At 41.6% G+C, this 17,062-nt stretch overlaps 1 protein-coding gene across 1 annotated transcript in view; it reads left to right on the forward strand.

The window, feature by feature from the left end:
* Nucleotides 1–6,915, forward strand: part of LOC145396558 (UDP-GalNAc:beta-1,3-N-acetylgalactosaminyltransferase 2-like) — an 88,668-nt gene extending 81,753 nt beyond the window's left edge. Inside the window, exons 4-6 of the mRNA XM_080269932.1 lie at nt 4,413–4,596; nt 6,135–6,364; nt 6,659–6,915. Coding sequence (XP_080126058.1) covers nt 4,413–4,596; nt 6,135–6,364; nt 6,659–6,882 — 638 coding nt within the window. The 3' untranslated portion in view covers nt 6,883–6,915. The remainder of the gene's footprint in view (nt 1–4,412; nt 4,597–6,134; nt 6,365–6,658) is intronic.
* Nucleotides 6,916–17,062: the final 10,147 nt, after the last annotated feature.

Raw genomic sequence — 17,062 nt, forward strand, 5'->3', positions numbered from 1 at the left:
ATTATAAATACAGGGTAAGCCATATATAACCCTCCCCTTCACTCTGCTGGACGATTTTTCGTTTGTTATTGGGAATGCTCAGTCACCATTAACAATATCATACCTGGATGATTTATTTATTCTCTGCTCCCACTGACACATCAATGACCACACCAGCAGATTGAGCAGTCTTCATAACAGCTGATGTACTATGAGGTAAGTTTTTATTGGTGCACTATTTATGGGCTACCCTGTGCTTTACTGACTTTTTATTTTCCTCACACCAAGCTGATATCCCTACATTACTCTCATCCCGATGATTCCATTTCGCATAAAACTGAGACAACCATAGAATTTTTATCTTGTTCTTGTGTCTTGAGCCAGACAATTCTGTTCAACATATGATTGGCCATTCGTTGTCTGGTGTGTAAGAGAGACCAATATTAATCAATAGGTTGATGGGAAAAGCAAATGAAAATAATGGTAAAGAAAATGAGATTTTGTTTAACTGCTGGTTATGATGATAGTAATTAGTGATGGTACAGCTGTAATCAAAACGATAAGCCTATGTTTGAAAGGTGGCTGTATTATGGTGATTGAGATGATAATGGTAATATAAGACTGTTTATTACACACTTATGTGATTATTGTAATTTAGGTCATTCATCAGGTGCAAACACACTGGATGAACATGTCGATCCATATACTGTATACAAATAGTTATACAGATAGTGTTTATAGGTATGTAAGACTAGTGCATAAAATAATGCTGAGAACATCAAAGGCGATACAAGAGGATTAGTTTCCCCTGATGTGAGTGAGTTTAACTGTAGAATGTGTTAATGGAAAGGACGTCCGCTGTTGCAGCAAGAAAGGGCATCTTCAGCCTGTAGTTCACCATGTTTATGCCCAGTTCAGTCTGGAGCCACCATCACCACCACCACCACTACCACAACTACAACAGCAACAGCAACAACAATGTAGCATGTATGGGTGCTAGTAACCAAAACAGGTGACTGTGTTATAGTGGGATCACATCTGCTATCATTGTCACATCCGTGCTCTCACCAGATCTCCCGTGAAAAAGGACTTTGCCTGGCCTTAGCCAGGAGCAGTGCTGGAAGCAGTGATGCTACGTAACGGACTTGCTTTTTTGGGGGGAAGGGGGTAGCAAGTAGCTGAAGTGTATAACTTTTTATTAAGAGCTATGAACAATAACAAAGCTATATTTCAGGACTATTCGAAATGCAGGCTCGCTATTCATACATGTATTCATGTTAGATGAAATGTCAGAAAAGTATAGGTCTAATGTGCATTAGACACCAGTAGACTGTTGGTTAGGTTCTCATCTAGAATTATTCTTCTTCATTTCTGTAACATTCGCTGCCTTTCCTCTAACTTTCACTCTGTTGAGCACCACCTTTCCTCCTCTAAAATTCACCTTCTCTTCCTGAGACTCAGCTGTCTGAAGCAACTGATAGCAAACCCTTCTCTGCATCCTCCTATTTTCTCTATACTCATTTCAAAGCCAAAGCTGGCTGTTGTGTATATGTACACAACGACTTATCTTGCAGTCATGTTCCTGAAGTTGATTCTTCTGAATTCTCAACTCTCTGGCTTCGGCTTTCCTATTATTCTCTGACTAAATATATCTGTACTGTTTACTTATCCCCTAATTCTACTGACTATGAAAAATTCTTTGACTATCTTACTTCTATGAAAGAACACATTCTATCCATTTCTCCTTTCTTTGAGATCTCCATTCTATGAGATTTCAATGTTCACCACAACCTTTGGCTCTCCTCTCTTTTCACTGATCCACCTTGTGAACAAGCCTACATCTTTTCTATCCTTAATGACGTAGAGCAGCTTGTACAGCACCCTACCTGTATCCCTGACCGCCTTGAAGAGAGCTTCAACATACTTGACCTCTTCCTTACATCTAACTCTTCTGCTTACACTGTTAATCTCTCCTCTCCATTGGTCTCCTCCGATCACAACCTTAATAACTTAACCTGCCCTACAGCTCTGGTACAGCCTGTGTACCCTCCAAAGAAACGTCAATTGTGGCACTTTGGAGCTGTGGATTGGGAGGCCCTCAGGCAGTGCTTCTTTGATTTTTCCTGGAATGATTATTGCTTCCATGGCCGGGAGCCATCTGAGTGTACCATGTGCGTTATGGAGGGTATTTTCTCAGGCATGGAAGCATACATTCCCTTTTCTGATCCTTTGACTAATGCAAGAAAGCTTGGGTTTAACCACGCTTGTCCTAATGCTATCAACAACAAGGAGAGGCCCTATAAAAGGTACCAGAGCCAATCCACCCGTGAATCACATCTTTTTTATGTTTCTGCCCAGAATTGTGCCAAGTCTGCTCTTCGCTCTGCTAAAAATAATTTCATCCATACTAAATGCTCTCAACTCTCCAACTCGAATTCTTCCCACTCCTTCTGGCACCTTGCCAAAAACCTTTCTAACAACTTTACCTCATCATCCGTCCCTCCTCTTTTCTACTCTGATGGCTCTGTAGCCATTTCTTCTACTGATAAAACAGATACCATCGCTCAGACTTTCTCCACCAATTACACCTTAGACAATTCCGGTGCTGTTCCTCCATCACTTCCCCCCTCAGATTTCCTCATGGCTGACATTAAAATTTCTTCAGCTGATGTATTTTCTGCCATCACTGGCCTCAGTACTAACAAGGCATATGGGCCTTATGGAGGCCCTCCTGTTCTCCTCAAGAACTGTGCTTCAGTGCTTACACCCTGCCTAGGTAAACTCTTTCGCCTTTGTCTGTCAGCTTGTACCTTTCCTTCTTGCTGGAAGTTTGCTCTCATTCAGCCAGTCCCCAAAGAATGGGTGACCATTCCCAACCCTGTAACCATCGTCCAATTGCTTTAACATCCTGTGTTTCAAAAGTTTTCGAGTTAGTTCTTAACAGAAAATTTTAAAGCATCTTTCCTATCACAACCTTCTTTCTGATCGTCAGTATGGGTTCCATCAGGGACGCTCCACAGGCGATCTCCTCACCTACCTTTCAGACTCCTGGTCATCCTCCTTTTGGCGAAAGCTTTGGCATTGCACTTGACATCTCTAAAGCTTTTGATTGAGTCTCGCATAAATCTAATTTCCAAACTGCCCTTTTATGGTTTCTATCCTATCTGTGCCTTCATCTATAGCTTCCTTTCTGGTCGTTCTATAGCTGCTCTTGTAGATGGCCATCGTTCTTCTCCTAGATCTATCAACAGTGGTGTTCCTCAGGGCTCTGTCCTATCACCAACTCTCTTCCTGTTATTCATTCAATGACCTTCTAAGCTGTACATCTAACCCTATCCACTCGTATGCTGATGATTCCACCGTTCACCTTTCTATTCGGTTCCTGCAACATCCATCTCAGCAGGTACTTCAACAAACAAGGGATGAGGCTATGGCACACCTGATGTCTGACTTGGCTCATATCTCTGACTGGGGTAAAAATAATCTTGTTTTTAATGCATCAGAGACTCAGTTTTACACCTATCAACCCGACACAGTCTTCCAAAGGAGTACCTTCTAAGGGTTAGTAATATCCAGCTCAATCCTGCATCATCCTTGAACATGCTTGGGGTTTCATTCACTCGGGACTTATCTTGGAAAAATCATATTGAATCTCTTGTAAAATCTGCTTCCAAGAGATTAGGTGTGCTAAGCCGACTCAGTATCTTCTTTACCCCTGCACAGTTGTTGACTTTATACACGGGTTTTATTTGCCCCTGTTTAGAGTACAACTCTCATGTATGGGGAGGCTCCCCACATACAGCTCTTCTCAATAGGGTGGAGGCAAAGGCTTTTTGTCTCATCAACTTCCACCTCTTACTGACTCCCTTCAGCCTCTGTCTCTTCCGCACTGTTTCAGCTTTATCTTTTTTCTGTCGCTATTTCAGTGGTCACTGCTCCTCTGAACTGTCTACTTGTATCCCTCCACCTCTGCGATGGGTTCTACACACCCATCTAGTAATAAACTCTCATCCCTTTTCTCTCCAACTCTCTAATGCATGAGTTAACCGTTACTCCCAATCTTTCATTTATGCAACAGTTCAGCTCTGGAACTGTCTCCCTCTGTCTCTATTTCCTACTTCCTATGATCTCCAGTCTTTCAAACGCAGTGTGTCCAGGCATCTCGAAATGAACGGATCTTGAATTTGGCTCTCTTTTGTGTTGTTTTTGTTTTTTCTTGTAAGGAACGGTTTGTGGGCTTATGGCCTTTGGTTCCTTCTTTCTTGCTTAAAAAAAAAGTTTGAACTTAAATTAATAAATTTCCAGCATTGATTCCCATATTTAAAAAAAAAGATAATTATTGTAATAAAGATTGCTTAATATGTAGTTCAGAATTGAACATAATTTTGTTGGCTATATCTGAAGTGTTGTAATGTGTCATTTTGTTCACACAGACAAGGACTCCTTTATAAACCATATGAATGAAGAGCACCATAGAAATCAAGAATGGAAGCTTCAGCTTGACACTGTAGAAAGAAAGATTCAAGGAGAGCAAGATAAATTCAGCGACATTGTGAAAGTCCCAGGGATTGATGTGTACACCAATCTCCCCCACAAAGTTGTTGGATTTCTTAAGTGGTTAGTTTATGTGAGACTTTGTTATGGCTTGAGAGCAAAGAGTCATGAATAAGTTTATTTTTGTTTATTCCGGATATTTTATTCAGCTTAGTTTTTTTTTTTTTTTTTTTTTTTTTTTTTTAATGTATTACAGTAGATGTAGGCTTCAGTGATTTGTTTACTATGAGTGCTGCTTCTTAGCTTGAGTAAAATCATTTGAAGACAGTAAGAATAGACCAAGAGAAGACATTACCGAATGGAAGGTATTAAGACTAAACTGGAGAATATAGTTGACTCACTGACTGTACCTGGTGCATCTTGTCTCTTCTGATTTGTATTCTCTGTAAAGTGGAGTTAGGACTCCAGGGACTTGAAAGATGAGTGAGTGTGTTGCCCATTTTTACTGACTGGACCTCATATTAATAAGTTGTTCTCCCTCCTTGCTTTGTCGACCTTGCTTCATCCCATCCTTAGGTGGAAAGTAGAGGTTGGAGAGATGATGTAAGAATGCAGAATCGTTTAATTGTGTTTTTGGAATTCTCCATCCCATGTGAATGGGAAGAGTGTGGGGGTTTGTTTCCTAGATGGCCATTGGGCTCATCTCTCTGCCCAGTTATCAGGGGTACATGAGAAGGCTCCACTTCACACAACAGTTTGGTTATGTGGTTACCACCCAGTGTTGTAAATGGTTTCCTGGGATACAGGAAATCATTAGGCTTGTAACCTAGTGCAGAGCCACCTGAAGTAGAAAGAAAAGTAATGAGAAGTGATCAGAAGGAAAGGGAGAAGTAGGAAGAGAGGAGGGCAGGCACAGAAACAGAACTTGAGAAAGGGGAAGGAAGTAGGCAGCACTGCATGAAGTGAATGGATGATGGTTACCACCACATACCACCAATTTGGTTTTCTTTATAGGTATCAGTTAAATTTTTATTGACAGTGTGTCTTTTAATGTGGTAGGTGGGTGTGCTCACCATCCACTCGCTTGATGTAGTGCAGTTCTCGGGTGTCTGCCCTTTCCTCTCCTCAATCCTTCTTTCCTTCCATCCTCTTCTGTCTTTCTTTCCTTCATTCTCTCCTTGTCCTTCTGCCTGCATGGGTGACTACACTCCCTCTTCTGTGTTTTTTTCCTTCATTCTTTCCTCTTCCTTCTGCCTGTGGGTGACTCTACACTGAGTGACAAGCCAAATGGTTGCCCTTACACCAGGAAAACATTTGCTACACTGGGTGGTAACCATATAGCCAAATTTTGGCGCCTGGTGGTTTAGTGGATAATTATAAGCGCTCCAGTCAGATTGAGCCGGTGAAGGTTTATATCCAAGGAGTGATTGGGGTTTTTTGCTCACATAATGCCACTCAGGGATGAGTGAGACTAGTCACTGTCATCTTAAATGTCAGGACCAACTTGCCTAGCCCCGGGCTCCTATGCCTCGCATGGGGCAACGTAGGACTGGATGATGGATGGATGGATGTGTCTTTTATTTAGTGCAGAATTTACAGCAAAAAGAATATAAAGAAGAAGCATGTAAAGAGATTTTACTGTACTTTGTATCCTATTACAGGGTCACCACTGCCCGTAACGCCTCATTGATCTTGAAGGCTGATGATGATACCTTTGTCAATATCGAGCTGTTGAAAAATTTGACCCATGGTTACAAGCATGATGGGTTAGCCTGGTGGTCAGTGTTTCACCACCATCACACTGTTCCTCTGTATGGCAAGTGGTCTGATGCTGACTATCCAGCCTTGGCATACCCAGCATTCCCAGCTGGAGCAGGATATCTCATGACAGGTACATTTCTCATTATTGTTTTGATATTAATTGTTATGAGTCCCTAAAAGTCTTAGGAAGTGCACCATGTCCTTAACTCTGAGTCTGGGATGATTCCTTTTGTCACCAGTTAAAATACTAAGCATCAGAAGATGGCTGAAAACCATTTCCTCTCTCATTCTCAGTGAGAGAGAGAGAGAGAAAAATGATACATCACTTTATATACTTTATAGTGTACCTGTTAAATTTACTTTCCCTGCAGGTGTGCTTGCCCAAAGAGTGAGTGCATACCTTTTAAATTTACTTTCCTTGCAGGTGTGCTTGCCCAAAGAGTTAATGCTGCAGCTGGCTTTGTGCAGGCATATGGTGGTGAGGATGTGAGTCTAGGTATATGGGTGGCAGCAGTGGCAGGCAGTACAAAACTGTTCAGTGTGCCATGCTGGATTCCTCACACCGGCTGCTCTCAAACTGTTCTCATCCCACAACTCACAGTCACTCAGATTAAAGAAGTCTGGAGAAAACATAACAGAATATTGTAAGTAATAGCCTTTGGTATGGCAGAAATAAAGTTAATCTAGAAAATCTAACCTAAAGAATTTTGAATAATTGATTTTCACTCCTAGATGCTGCCCTGTGTTCAAAGGCTTTATATTGAAAGATTTAAAATGGTTATTAGCAATTCTTAGTAAGTTACAATGGAGCATTAGTTAGACAAAGTGCGCACTGTGAAGAGAACGGACTTCTGAGTGTGATTGACTAAGTTCAGTGCAAGACTTCATGAACAGTGTACTGGAAGTGCTTCAGGAAATTCTTCTTACTGTCAGACTCCGAGAGAAGGCAGTTATTCATCGAGATGGCCATGGACTTGCTGTAAGTAGGCAGAATGTTTCATACTGTACTTTTTTCCATACTATACTTACCTCAAACACCTCATTTCACTCTTTAATGTCCTTTATTGGTGTGAATAGCATGTTAGGAGCTAAGCATGTGCAGTAGGAAGGTTTTTTTCTGAGTTAGGCCAGGTTAGGGTCCATAAGTACCAGTCCAGGAGCCAGTAACCAGAATGTTTAACATTGTATGAACCTACCTCTAAACCCTCATTTTATGCTTCTTTTCCATTTATTTCAGTCATTTATGTGCCTTATTGGTGTGATTTGGGTCTTAAATAGGTGCTATGCATGTCCAGAATGAGTTGTATAGGTGTTTCTCTGAGTTAGGGTCCATAAGTACAAGTCCATAAGCTGGGGCCCAATATCCGGACCTGCCTATGGCCCTATTACGTCGGATATCGGAGGGATTACTGTACTAGCCAAAAAGGTTCGAACTCCGGGTGGACTTTTCGGCTCGCTCCTGCAGTGGGCTGTTTGGGCCTTTGGCCAATATACCTAATGTAACTGTTCATCATACAATTAATCCTAATATATCATACACCAAAACACTACCTGGATCATGCTGATTCATAATATATATCATATGTGAGGGTAGACCCTAAGGGAGCCGAGTTTATAGGTAACAAACATACAAGCACTCACACTATATATATATATATATATATATATATATATATATATATATATATATATATATGTATACAGTAATCCCTTGATTATTCATCATAATAGAGCCAAAGACATGAGCAGATATGGGCAATGCCCAGATATGGAGCAATATCCTCTACTCTACCCACATCCTACCTATGCCCATACCCAGCCTATATGTACTGTACAGTACCCCTCCTAATTTTTGCAGTGTTCTGCGATATTTTGGCTGTCTTTAACCCACCCCATCCCGACGTTTTTGGACCTTTTTTTTGTGGCTCAAACATCCGCTTTTGGTGAGAAACATCGAAAATTCACAGAGAACAGTTCTCCACTGAGGTCAAAAATAATGGATTTAGGGGTACCTTACCTGACTTGGTTTTCTAACAGGCTGGCACCAAAGAAAACGAGTTCTATGGGAGGGGTAAATTTATTTTATCCACTCATAAACAGTATTTATTTATTTACTTGGTAACAATTTATATGGCAGTACAAGAGTATATTGGTTTTCAAACAGTAATATAGGCATTATAAGCATTGTTTCACTCACTAACTCATCACCATTCATGACCTTTTTTTTTTCCCACATTACCTGATCATCATTTCTGACTGTTTCTTCCTCTAATGCTGTGTTAACTTTGTCCTCCACATTGTCATCGATTGGGGAATCACTCTGGCCCTGAATGTCTTTATTGGCTAGGTCACTGGTAACAGGTGAATTGGCGAGACAATGGTGTACAGGGGGGGGGGGATAGGTTATGCGGTGTAAGGCATTGTTCCTGCTTGGCATCTTGTAGAGGAATAGAGGAAGGTGTCCCGTGTATATGTGCCAAAAATCACTCACAAAATCACTCGCGAAAATTGAAAATTGTGCAAATTAGGGACCTTGCAAAGTTGCCGCATTAATTCACGTCGCCGGGACGGTGCGGGTTAAACATCAAAACATGCATTGCAATATGGAATGTAATAATAAACACTAAGAAAACAATGGATAAACAACAAAAAAATGAAAAAAATATACAAATCCTACCAATATGTATATTACTCCTAGTTTTGGCAGTGTTCTGCAGTCTTTCGGCTATTTTTAGACATCAAAGCACACACTGCAATATGCAATGTAATTCTAAACACTAAGAAAACAATGCATAAAAAAAAATCTACCAATATCCACAGTACCCTTCCTAATTTTGGCAGTGTTCTGAGGCCTTTCGGTTGTTTTTAGACATCAAAACACGCATTGCAATATGCAATATAACCATAAACACTAAGGACACAATGCATGAACAACCAAAAACAAATAAGAAATAAACAATGTGCAAAACCATCCAACATATACAGTACCTCTCCTAATTTTGGTAGTTTTCTGCCATCTTTTGGCTGTTTTTAGGTATCAAAACACACATTGCAATATACAATGTAATCTTAACCTGCTGACTCCCGTTAATGTATAAATACGTCCACATGTTTTGTCACTGTGACTCCCGTTGATGTATATAAACATGCAGCAATTGCAAGGTCCCTAATTTGTACAGTCTTCATATTTTGTGCGTGATTTTTGGTACGCATACACGGGACACCTTCCTCTACAAGGTGCCAGGCAAGGTCAATGCCTTACCCCGCACGACCTCCACCCCCTCCGCATGCCATTGTCTCGGCAATTCACCTGTTACCAGTGACCTGGACAGTAAAGACATGTTGTGTCACAGTATGAAATTCAAGGCCAGAGTGATTCCCCAATCGATGACAATGTGGAGGACAAAGTTTACGTAGTATTAGAGGAAGAAACAGTTAGAAATGATGATCAGGTAATGTTGCCAAAAAAGGTCAGGTATGTTGATGTGTTTGGTAAGTGAAACAAGTCTTATACTGCCTATATTACTGTGTGAAAACCAATATACTCTCATACTACATATAAATTCGTATCAAATAAATAAATACCTTTTATGAGTGGTGTGGAATAGTTACCCTCCCATAGAACTCGTTTTCTTTGGAGCCAGCCTGATAGAAAATACAGTAAGGTAAGGGATACTGCTACCTGTATTCAGTATTTTAAACCTCAGGTGAGTGATTTCTCTGTGAATTTTCGATGTTTCTCACCAAAAGCGGAGGTTTGAGCCAAAAAAAATTTCTTTCCAAAATTGGTCGGGATTGGGGGGTGGGTCTGTGGTGGAAAATCGGCCGGGACGGGGCGGGTAAAGCACTAAGAAATCAAAGCATAAATAAGTACAATAAAAAACAAGTACAGTACACTTACCACCCAGTGAACGGCTGACAGGCATCGCAACTAGCCAGGTTGCAGCAGGTGTACAGGTATTCCATGTGGTCTAGTGGCTAACACAGCCACTGGCAAAGCTCAAAGACTCCTCCACCTCCTCCTCCTCCTCCTCTGAAGCTAACCAATGAACAGGGACATAAGGTGAGGCAATGGAGCCCAACCCACCTCAGGACACTCTGAAGACAGCCACAAACTCACATCTAATGACATCTCAGTGGCTGTTGATGTGCTCGGTTGTGGGTCCGAGAGTGAAGACTGGGATTGAGCCAGCTGTGGTTGCCGTGATGGGGAAAAGGAGCTGGTACCCATGGGGGTGGCAGGCTTAAAGAAGGAGTTGATCTTCATCTGACGATAGTTGCTACGATTTTGCCAGAGGATGACAGCATCCCCAATTGCCCGCTGGTCCATGGCCAGCTTTAATGGTACCAACTCCATGTCATACTGAGGACACTCTGCATACACAAGCACCTGCTCAATGCCACCCTGCAGCACGCCAAAATGGAGTGATGGAGTGACTGGGTGGTGAGAGCCAGGGTTCTCATTCTCGTTCTAGTTGTTTTCCTCTGTCAGCCCTGCAGAGATAGCAGTGGCGATCTTCTCATTCTAATATCCTGGGTCACCGCTGACATCACAAAGCCAATCCATCACGTCGTTGATGTCCACATCCTTGCCTGCATTTCACAGCAAAAGGTGGAAATTGTCCACATCAAATCTTTCAAAGCAGTGCATGGTCTCACATCCCTGAAGGAGATGAGACCAACCACTTTCCAAGGTTTTCATGGAAATTTCATTCCAAGCATTGGCCCAGTTGAAAATTGCAGACAGTGATGCAAAGCTGCAGATCCTCTCTGCTCCTCATGTGTGTCAACTCCTTCCTCATTTTCAAGCACCACCATCACTTTGTCAAGGAACCTCCGATGGTACAGTCTTTTGGCCGCCATGATAACATCCTGGTCCATTGGTTGAATGAGTGCAGTCGTATCAGGGGGCAGAAACATGTGCCTAATCCACCCATCATCTGCAACCAAATTTTCGAGGATCAGGATAGCTTTCACCTGGCCACAATGGATTCCAAGTTCCTCCATCTGATAACAGATAACCTCCTTGACAGAGTGTCTGTGGAACCAGTCTCTGAAGACCTTTGTGGTAAACCAGGCCTTCACAGAATGGTACCACACAACAGGCAGGCTATCCTTCAATCCACAGAGACAATGTGGCTGTTTTGCACGTCCAACAATAACGGGCTTGAGGCAGTGCATCCCGTTAGCATTGGCACAGCACAACATCGAGACATGATGTTTGGACAGCTTCTGACCAGGCAAAGTCTTCTCTGTCTCATCTTCCAAGGTGTTGGTGGGCACAGAGCAGAAGAACAGGCTAGTTTCGTCAGCACTTTAGATGTGACCGAGAGCAAGGCCCTCCTTCTCGATCAGGCATTGCACTTTTTGGTGAAGCAACTCAACATCCTCCATTGCCACGTCCAAAGCCTCGTCTTGTGCCTTATGGCCAGTAAGTCCATGTAAATGTTTGAACTGGAAGAGTAAATCCTCAGATCCCTTGAAGTCATGCACACTGTGAGGCATGAAAACTTCTTGGCTGCAACCTTCAACTCGGTCCCACGTACAAACATGCCAGCACCCTGTTGCTGGCAGAACCAAACCAAAGTTGACTGGTCAATGATAGTGTAACGGGGCTGGGACATCACCTTCCAGTCGCCTTTCCTGGTTGTATCGCCATAGTCCTGGCAGTGCTGAGTAAACTTATCCCATAATCTCTTGATATCAGACAAAATTGAGCAGCGCAAGTCAAACTCATGCAGAATGTGTGAAGTTGAACAGTCTGCATCAACCGTGCCCAATATCTCCTGCTTCATCTCCAGAGTCAAAACCCTCCTCTTGGATTTCTCAGGTAGTGGTTGTCCCATCATTACACACACAAGAATACTACAGGGGAGATTTAACGCCTGCAAAAGGAAGGGCACCACCACAAATGCAACAGAAGCTGCCATTGTTAAACCTCAGCCAAGCACGTCCACACGAGAGAGGCAAAGGTGGGCACTGAGATGCAGTAGCACTTAAGAGTGTAAGGTGTTGCCATGCCTCGACCCACGCTTGGCAATGAGCATACAGTCAAAAAGTGGCACACTGACATATGAGTGCAAAGGTCCTTTACGCTCTCCCAGGCAAATTTCACAATGTGGCAGAAACACTGGGTCCCTGTATACCATAGGTGTAAGGAGTGTCTGAGTAATCCGGAGGGCGATGCAACTTTGACCAGTCGATAAGGGGGCAGATGGCCGTGCGTGGCTGGGAATTCCTGACTAATCTGGGTGGCTGGGGGGGATTTTGACCACAAGGTGGTGATCCGTACAGCCATTCTTGTTCAGCTTGTTGGTTATGCTCAGTCTTCCTTGTGCACTTCCTGTTTATTACTGGTGATGAGGGTGGATTATCCAGTATTGCACACCGTTTGTAGTTTTTGTAGTTTACGTGTGTTTTCCTCGTGTGCTGCTGGCATATTTCCATTGCTCACGCTGGCCAAGTGATTTTAAATGCTACAGGAATAATATCCACCATTGCTGAGACCTGTGGGTGTAGGGTCTGCATGTCATGCAAATCCATTCTTTGCATGAATGTGGGTTAGGATCTTTACGTGTGTTTTTCCTGCTGGTGATGGCTGGAAGCTGGACTCTGGAGCTTTTATGTCCGGTTATGGACAAATAAATCCACTTATGTTATAGCCAAGGCCTGATGAACAGATACGGAGCATGATGGGATATGGACTGTAGGGATAATCAAGGGATTACCATATATATATATATATATATATATATATATATAGATAGATAGATAGATAGATAGATAGATATGCATACATGTGTGTGTGCAGAGTGCTACCTTGCAATGTTGAGGAGGCTTGAGTACTGGTTTGACCTTGTAGGGTCAGATTAAGTAATTCCTATTTGCAGCAATTGAACGAAAAGCGGTCACGGTCACCAGAGAGGTGTATTGGCTACTTTCTCACATAGGCCATATTAGTCACTAATCCTATGTGTCTGACCATGATGATGATGATAATGATAGATGAGGAGATAGGTGGAGTGGCCTGGAGTTTTATTCTCTGACTTATCACACAGAGACCTATATCAAAGCGGGTGCTACATTTGGAGCTGATAATGAAAAAAACTAAGCATAAGATAAATGAATTAAGAGATCGTAACGGAGAATCAAAGATATGTAGCTGTCATAAATTCCGTTGTGTCAACATACATGGCGAGATTATGCAGAATGGCGGGAATTAACATAGCAACACCTTCAAGAAGAATGATAAACGATGCAGTTGAGATGAATATCGACGACATGAATGAAAATAGTGTACAGTAGTACATAATATTCGTTTTAGTGAATGTTCTTTAGTTATTATACTGAATCCTCTCGAGGTCTTACGAAAAGGTTATATGAACACAAGTATGTGGTCATAGGTTGTCTAGATCACTAGCTGTATAATCTCTTACTAAGATGGATGGAATCATAAGTTATACTGTTCACAGAAGTTTAAATAAATGCATGAGGCAGGCAATGGAAGCAGCTCACACTTGTGTCAATTAGCATAACGCACCTAGTTATCGTAAAGGTTTAACAGCGATCGGGATGTCCGGTGAAGACACACCAATCTAGCGAGATGTGAGGTAATCTAGTGGGTACCTGAGAGGCTCACGACACTCCAAAGGTAGCATCCTCTTTGATTAGTCATCTGGTCAAAACGTCAGGAAGGTAGCTTTCTTTTTGATAAGTCATCTGGTCAAATTGTCAGAAAATAAACTCCAAATCTCTCACCTATGTTTTCTATAACCACCCAATATTATGTACTTGTCTGTTGCCCAAGTCAGACCCCATTGCCTGCTACCATGGATGACCACTCTCACTATGAGAGAAGACTCCCGCGGTCCCATTTACCCATTGAGCCTATGTTTCTCTTTTGGCTCAGTCCCCGGAATAAACTCCTCATGGACCTATTCCAGTCATGGACCTGTTTATCTACTACCCACCCACTAACCCTGTCCAACCAGCACCACCATTCCATTTACCCATTATTGTAGCTAATAATGATACAGTTGTAGAAGTACAAAGGCACTGATATATATATACTTCTAATTAGTTCCAATCTTAATCATTAAGAGATCCATTTTGATACCTATATTGTACACACCTAAATTCTTGGTAAAAAGTTACACTGTTAGAGCTGCTTAGAGTGTGCTATCTGAATCTTCATCGATTTTCGTAATGGACAGACGGACATACATTCTCTTTGATATCTTTGGTATATTATATCTGTCTACATCTATATCTATCTATCTGTCAATCTATCTATATATATATAGATAGATAGATATAATGTGTGTGTGTGTGTGTGTGTGTGTGTGTGTGTGTGTGTGTGTGTGTGTGTGAGAAATGAAGCACATTATGTGTATCTTTGGTCATCATTACTTTTGCATATGGGAGACAGCCTTCTACACCATTTTTTTCTTAACGTTAAACCCCTGCTGAGACAGTAATTTTTTTTGTGTTCTCTGTATCTGTTTAAAAGATAATTCTCTCTCTCTCTCTCTCTCTCTCTCTCTCTCTCTCTCTCAGCATCCATGAATCCTAGTTCTCCCCAGCCACCTTTTTTTTTCTTTTTTCCTACACATCAATCGTGGCCCCTTCTCCCCTACCTCTTAAATCCTTCCTTTCCTCGCTGTCTCCCTCTCATTTATCCTTCCATCCATTTAACCCTTCCTTTCGTATTATTTCTGCCCACATTTCATTCATTTTTTTTTTTCATGCTACATTCACAGCTTTAACAATTTAATCTTCTTTGTTCATACTTTCATCTTCCATGCTGCTCTCTCATACGCTATTTCAGTATTCAGGTTACAGTGGAAAAAATATAAAATATTTATCTATTCGAAGGACCTGGTTGTCAAGTGTTAGAAAACCGGTCAGTTGACTGAAAGGGGGTAAGATCGATTGCAGGCTGGTCCATAAAGCAATCTTAAGAATATCGTTAAAATTGCTTTACTGGTGTCCATAAGATCCACCGACGTTTGATAAAAATACCCCATTAATATTATCACACCACTCTTGAATGAGACTGCTTTAGCATGTATTCCACATGAACGGTGGACATTAGCACCAAAGCCATGGTATGTGGAGGCTTGTGGCGTGTTTGAGGATTGTACTGCCTCATTGAATGGTCTTTCATGTTTATGCCCCAGTGAATCATAGAAAACATTGTTCAAGAGGACCAATTGATCGAGAACACTGTTAGACAGGTAATAGGCAGTTGGAACATGACACCAACACTCGGTTATCTAAGTAATCATTAAGGCTACAGTAGACCAGGGGACATAGTTGGAAAGCTTAACAAAAATTAATGCCAGTAGGTGTTAACCCTTTGGTAGCAGCATTGTGTTTTTATGCATCCGCCCATCTATGGTGGAGGAGGCATTAAGTGATTGATTCGTACGTCCGTGCGTGAGTTCATGGGTCCGTGGGTCCGTAACACTTTTGTGGGCGTGACATCTGAACCCTTCGATGGATTATGACCAAACTTTTGTCAGTGATACAATATGTCGGGACGATGAACTGATTACGTTAGCAAGATCAGGGATAAAAAAATCAAGGTCATATGGGTGTGGGAGTGAAATCTCTTGAATCTCTCTACTGATTTCAACCAATCTCTTGTCACTAATACAGCATGGTGGGATGATGAACCGATTAGGCCAGCAAGGTCAAGGAATCAAAGGTCAAGGTCATATGGGGTCGATTAAATTTACCTTTACTCTCATTTCAACCCATCATGAACTCTGTCATGGCAACAGTATGGTGAGTCAGTGCACAAGGCTTGGCGGAGGCATACCGAGTGACGCTTTGTGTTGACAGCTCAGGGCCCAAGTTCTTGGCCTTTCATTTAATCCATGTTGCTGGTGCAACAGATACAGAATAAATACAGTGTTTTCACAATCAGTTTTTAACCCACTTACCCTTACCAAACACGTTTAAATTTCATTCACATAAACTTCAATCTTTCCATTAACCTTTGAATGAAACTAGAGGCTATAGGTGGTCCAGGTCCAGAGGGAGAGCAAGTTGAAGAGGTGTTTTGTGTGGGCGGTGAGTACAGATCTCCCAGGCATGTAAGTGGCTCCACCGCTAAGTTAGGTGTGAAGTTTGGGAGGTGACCTCTGTGCATTATAACATCAAAAAAATCAAGTAATTTATAATATTTTAATTATAATTACACTTGCTGCACTGGACTGTTGTATGAATGTAACTTACAAGAGCAAACTAACATGCACTACACTTAGCACTAAACATGCTACTTGAGTGCAGTAGTATATGGGTGACAAGACAACGTTTTCCTTTTAATTTTTGCAATTTCAAATATATCACTTATTATTAATACTTGTTATTGCACAATTGCTTACAAGGTACTGAAGTAACATAATTACCCAACCCTGACATTCCACGAGATGGAATAACTGAAGCACTTGACATCACCAAAAATATCCACTTAATTACTCATATTCCTACCACTCATTACTAGTTATGCTCTTACAGGGTTAATAACTGCCTCTGTAACTACCGGTACTTATCTTTGGCTTAAAAAAAAATAGCAGTCCAGAATGACCTAATAGCGGGTGTCAATTTCACCTTAACTAGTGTGTTGAGCACTGCAGTGTTACTCACCATCGTCTCCATACTCACTATTGTACTAATTAATTATTTTCCTATATACCCAACAAGGATATTTATATCATTTACGATATTTTCTAACCTTTAAAAGTGATTTTAGCCTTTTTTCATCACTTCCACCTCCTCCCATTTAAAGTTGCTGTGTCACTGGATGGTAGGTGGTGCCACT

This window comes from Coenobita brevimanus, chromosome 38, assembly GCF_032717465.1.
Source record: "Coenobita brevimanus isolate Jiangsu-jjx chromosome 38, ASM3271746v2, whole genome shotgun sequence".
NCBI lineage: Eukaryota > Metazoa > Arthropoda > Malacostraca > Decapoda > Coenobitidae > Coenobita > Coenobita brevimanus.